The sequence below is a fragment of the Atta colombica genome, unplaced genomic scaffold (assembly GCF_001594045.1).
Source record: "Atta colombica isolate Treedump-2 unplaced genomic scaffold, Acol1.0 scaffold105, whole genome shotgun sequence".
NCBI lineage: Eukaryota > Metazoa > Arthropoda > Insecta > Hymenoptera > Formicidae > Atta > Atta colombica.
The window spans coordinates 4,228,077-4,234,157 of NW_017259190.1; the positions used below are offsets into that span (position 1 = coordinate 4,228,077).

General features: G+C 32.1%; 1 protein-coding gene across 2 annotated transcripts in view; it reads left to right on the plus strand.

Annotated features, from left to right (window-relative positions):
• Nucleotides 1-6,081, plus strand: part of LOC108690412 (protein alan shepard) — a 13,124-nt gene that overhangs the window by 2,450 nt on the left and 4,593 nt on the right. Inside the window, exon 5 of one of the 2 annotated variants that reach the window (XM_018197697.1) lies at nucleotides 5,127-5,284. In XM_018197697.1, coding sequence (XP_018053186.1) covers nucleotides 5,127-5,284 — 158 coding nt within the window. The remainder of the gene's footprint in view (nucleotides 1-5,126; nucleotides 5,285-6,081) is intronic. The other variant, XM_018197688.1, reaches the window with a different exon arrangement.

Below are 6,081 nucleotides of genomic sequence, written 5' to 3' on the forward strand. Positions count from 1 at the left end.
TGCGCATTTATATTAATAAACTTTATTCAGTTTTTACTATGTCGTATATATTCTACAAGATTTATTATAAATGAAAAAATATCTTATTATGTAAATGAAATGTTTTTTTCATCGATTATTTTACAATTTCATTTGTTTCCAAATTTAATAAAATTAAAATTTGCGAGAGTATGTAATTTTAGATAATCCAAAGTATCCAATAGAAATTATAAAAAAACAATCATAAATCATTATACATTTAATATACAATTCGGTAAAAAATTTATTTTTTATAGCGATAAGCATATTTCCAATAAATATCTTTCTATGCGTGTATTTTCTATATGTCGGGAACTATAATATTTTTTCCATCGAGAATCTGTCTCTGTTTCTCTCTGCTTTTTTCATTTATCTAGAAATTTTCTCTGATACTTTGTCTGTTATTCTGTCTTACGTACCTTACCTACCAGACCCTTTATCGGTGCTTGCTGCTATACCTCGGCCACATATATAGCCGATACTATGCTATGTCGACATTATGTCTACAATCGTCATGTCATGAGAATTGCATTCTGCGAATTTCAGCATTAATTTCGAATCTTAAAGGAAATTCAATACTTGTCGATATCCATGTAAGGTCGTATTCATAGTCATTATTTAATATAGGATTGTGAGATTTCATGAATTATCTAATTATCTAATATTCATTTTTTTCATTTTCTAGAAGTTTATTATATGCTTCAAATATTTTTCGATTTATAAATAAATGATATAAATTATATCGTCAAATAATTGATAAATAATTCAACCGTTAATTAGAATAATATATTTAATGTAACATTTTTTTCTTATTGTATTGATATTTGTTTTTTTGTAACTTGTATAATCAATGATAATACTGATATATTATGAAAAATAGCATTTATAATTGCATTATAGTTTGGCAGATGTCAAAGCAATCCAATTAATTGAACTTATTTATTGAAAACGTGAAGCTTATTTATTGAATCGGTGATTAATATATAATAAACAAGAGACTGAGTGGCTCAGTTAATAATTACGATTATTTAAATAATTCATAAAATTTAACTCAGCTAAGGAATTTATAAGTTTAAGTCTGTATAATTATAAACATGTTTGCTATTAGAGAAAAATATTTTATGAGATTATCTCCATCTATGAATACCATCCTTGGAGCTTGACTTTGCTCGCTAAATGATTTGACAATAAAATGAAAGAAAAAGAAAAAAAAGAAAAGTGTTATATTGAAGTATGGCAGCATAAGCGACGTATCAGTAGTAGCATAGTCAATATATTGTGTAATATCAATATATTGTGTAACGTTTATTATGTTTCCGTGTAATATTAGCAGTTTAAAGAAAAGAGTAATTACTTCAAACCATAATATCAGATTATAAACTTGTCAATGTCGACTCGATAGCAGTGTTCGGCGGTGTGATCGTCTATTTCTTTTTCTTGATAAAAAATAATGATGATATGATTCGCGATTATTTACTTGATAATTATGTTGATTTTATTAGCTGATCAAAGATTCGATTGCATTTCGCCTGACTCTGCTTTGCGACAGTCGTCTCAGTCTTACGTTCTCTTGCATTAAATCCTGCTCGAGACAACCATAAGTAAAGAAAAAGCACACACTGCCGAACGAGAGAGTATCGGCCTCCCGCCTGTTTGTACTATTTGTCCTTGTACGACTAACTCCAATGGAATAGTTCCTTTAAGCTGACCGTGGTAAAAAGCACGGGGTGTGATGACCAGCAGCTGTGTAAAATAATGATAATGATGTCAATCGCATGCGATATGATATAACTAAAAGCGAAACAATACCATAATTTTTCGGTAAATCCTATGGTAAATCGTATAGTTAGGCGGTTATGTTCGGATATAGGCGTTGTCTTTCCTCGAGGGGTGTTGGGTCGGATTCACACGTACATTTGTCTTACTTCTCTTATATACAAATATATAATGAAACATTAATTACACACTTTAATCAAATACACACCTACAGGTTGCGAAGTGCATTCGGGAGCCAGTCTTAAGATTCAGAAAAAACGGGACCTCAAGTTTGGTAATTAAACATTACTTGTACTACATAAAAAAAGAGATTAAAGAATCGATCACAGAATCGATTTATTTTATGTAAATTGCACAAATAATAACTATATAAATATAAAATGATGTTTATTACAGAGAATTACAGAGAGCCGTAGATAATGGAGTAAAAGAAACAATCAGAATCAGATAAAATAAATAAAACTACTCGAGAGAAAATGTCAATTATAAATCAAGCTGTTGAATCTTATAGAAAAGTTCCCGATAGCATAGGTCGTATTTTTTACGAATTTGTAAACTGTTCTATCGGAATATAAAAAATACAATTAAGACATAATGCAATAGAAATCGATTATTCGAATATCATTTAACCGAGTATTTGATCATTCGAATGATGTGAGAAAACGATCAATGATTATCCGGACGATCGCTTTTGCAAGAAAACGTCCGAACATTTGCATATTTTCTCTGTATTATTCGAATTATCAAACATTTGGTCAAATAATATTCGATATAATCAAATTCCTACTGTATCTGATATATATCAGGATGTCGCGGAATGAAAGACGGTGCGATTGAAACTGTCAATGGAAATGGAAAGTCGATGGAATCTGCACGCATTTATTCGAAAAACAAATAAGCTCCGCTTTGTTAATAATCGACACTGTCTCATTCCATGGCAATCCTCATACATATGCGCACGTGGATATATCCATGCACGTATACATATGTATGTATGTATATATACATATATATGTATGTATGTATGTATGTATGTATGTATGTATGTATGTATGTATATACATATATATTAAAATGCCATCAGCTTGGCTTATATTATCATGATATTTTCATTATTTGTTTTTTTGTTTTAATGCATTCGCAAGATTGAAGTAAATTGTCGTAAAGTATAAGTATATACTCAAGTAATCGTAGAATACTTTTGATTGGTTCGTTGACAAAAGTGGTGGATCTCGAAATATGCTTGAGGGTGCATAATATCTCATCAGTCTTCAGACACGCATATGTTTTTACTTTTTTCTGCATTCTCTTCATTTCTTTTTTTTTTCTTTTCTTTTTCCTCCTTTTCTTCCTTTGTTCTATTTATCTTATATTATTCTCCTGTGAAATTCTTATAATAAACATAAAATCGGAGCATGAACACATGTATATGTACGTCCATATACTTCACATATATTATGTGTTTTGTGCGACACTATACTCGTCAAGAGTTGCTCTCTTTCTCCATATTTGTTCATTACTCATATACAATATATAACTGTATATACATATATGTATGTATATATATATGTATACGTAAAAATGCCTGTGCTTTTCTTTATCATGCTTCTCTTTCTCTATATCTTTTTCTCTTTCTCTCTGTTTCTCTCTTTCTGTTTCCAATGAAATGTCACATGTTACTATGACCCTGTTCTTTATTACCGCTTTGAATGGTTATTTGTAAAAAAAGATGAAGACGATTTTCGACACATGTAAATAACATTAGAAACGTGAAGATAGATGTACGTTATTCGTATATAGGTACTATTCTTGATTATTATCTTTTTTAATGCTGCCGGTGTGTAGAAATTTGGCCGCGTATCTTTAATTTTTTTTCTGCGGGCGCTCTGTGATAAATTTATAATGTGCATCGGTTACATACGTCACGAAATTTTGAAACGCCACGGTAACTCGAGACGATTATCATTGCGCAAATGAGCGTTTCGCATCAAATTTCACCTCACGTGCACAATACACGGGAAAATTTGTCCAATTCTGCCTTACGAGGAAAAAAACGCGACAAAGTATATGCATAGGTGACGTATTTGTCTCGTTATCTTGTATGAATTAAATAAAAAAATCTATTAATAGAATCTTGGTAGAAAGAATCGCAGTAGAGAGTTTCTATAATCTGTCTTTTTTTCATATTTGTACATTGTATCTTATTACATTCGATACCTTTATATATTCCTGTTTAATCCTTTTATTCGTTTTGTATTACATCCTCGTTCGGACTACTTTTACGTCTGATTTTATTTACGTGCATTTTCTCTTATCTCTGTCGTGTCTTCTTGGGACTTTTATCCTGAATCATAAAGAAACGACACGATTTTTTGACAAAAATTCGATTTTTTACAAGGAATTTTAACGTGTACAGTAATGTGTATGTGTATATGATTTAATACTCGCGTTATATAGCATGTTCTTTTGCGTGCGGAAAACGAAAAGTCGTATTTTTAGAGGTAGAAGTACGTTAGTCAAAAGAGATGAATCGAATGCATCCCTAGAAGCAAGCAAATTTAGAGAGCCACCAAGAATGTGGTAACGTAATTGCCATGAAGCATGATTACCTTCCGACATTGAGACTAAATAATCGTCCAGTCGGTTCCACGTTCCGATACCGGTATTCGGTACCCATTCGTTCCCTATTTTTGCACTCTTTCTTCGAAATTTAGACGGCGATTACTGCTTAATGGTCTCCTCGTAGTGTCAATGTTGGTAGAAACGTTTTACGTTGTGCTATTTACGACGAGGCTAGCGATACTTTTCACGCGTACGGAATTTGGATTCATTTTTTCGCACGTGTCCGCGGTTAGAAACGTCTCGTTGCTATTTTGAGAATAACATTTGAAAAAATACCTTTCCATGTGTTATTATTTCAGTCGTCATTCGATAAATTCGCGAATATCATTTTAACGTTCCAGACTAAGCAAAAAAATTGCGCAACGTACTCATTTGTCATCAGATTATTCTTAATATTTTTTTATAACTCTACGCTGATATATATGATAATGACGATGAAAGTAAACAGTACAAACAGTACAATATAGTAATGGTATTGAAATAATTGGACAGATTTTGCAAACGTGTTCAATCGGTTTCGGATTTGTGGATTATCGTCTCGTCTTACCTGTGCATCAATTTCTGATCGATCGAACCCACAGAGAGCGACGATAGAAACGACAGTCGTGGAAGTTAAAATGATAATCCGCTTCAGAATTGTTTGAAAATCATTATATCCATTGTGTTACCCTGTTATATGTAATTGCATAGTATTTTTACTCTCTTCCCAGCAACAGGAGCAGGATCCCACTAATCTGTACATCGCCAACCTGCCGCTGACCTTTAAAGAGAACGACGTCGAGGCATTACTCGCTCAATACGGACAAGTTATCTCTACCCGTATTCTGCGCGATACTTCCGGCCAGAGCAAAGGAGTTGGATTCGCAAGGTTTCTACTTTTTCTCTCTTCATTATACATATAAATTACTATCACAGTATCACATGCGACGATAAATTTGTACATATCCTTCCCTAGGAGGAACAAAAGACATACTTTTGTATAGAAATCACGAATAGTATGCCTTCTATATGAATTAGTCTTTTTTTGTACTAGCATTTAACTTGTAGATTTACAGAGCGATGTTCTTGCTCCTTAAATTACGCAGGAAAAATTACTGCGTATGTAAGGCGCCGATGAGATCGAATCCGGATCCACGGATTATTAAATCCGCGGACCGAGCACTGAGCCTGGCGTCTCAGATCCGCTTCGCAAGATTCGCATGAAATCTGTGATAGTCTCTCCTCTTTTAGTCTTTTTTGAGATGAATTGTATTTTAAATTATTTTGCTATGACTCTTTTGATTTCAAATAATATATTATCAAATAAAAATATTAACACCTATAATGATCGAAACTGGATTTTTAATGCTTAAATAATGTGAATTATACATGCCTCGGTTTAAAAGCTCAGGACACTCATACAGAATATAAAAGATCCGGGTTCGATTCTCGGCCAAAGTAATATTTTTCGCAATAAATTTATTTACATTTTTTCAGCACATTTTTCTAATATATGATATCGGATTGAGCATCAAATTATTAAAATTTGCTTATCAATTTAATTTGTGATATCATTACAGTAATTAATTGCGTTTAAGTCCGGAAAATCAATTCGGTGTGCAGTTCGAAATGACTACAATATGGTATATATGCATGTACATATATAATACGTATATATATATATAT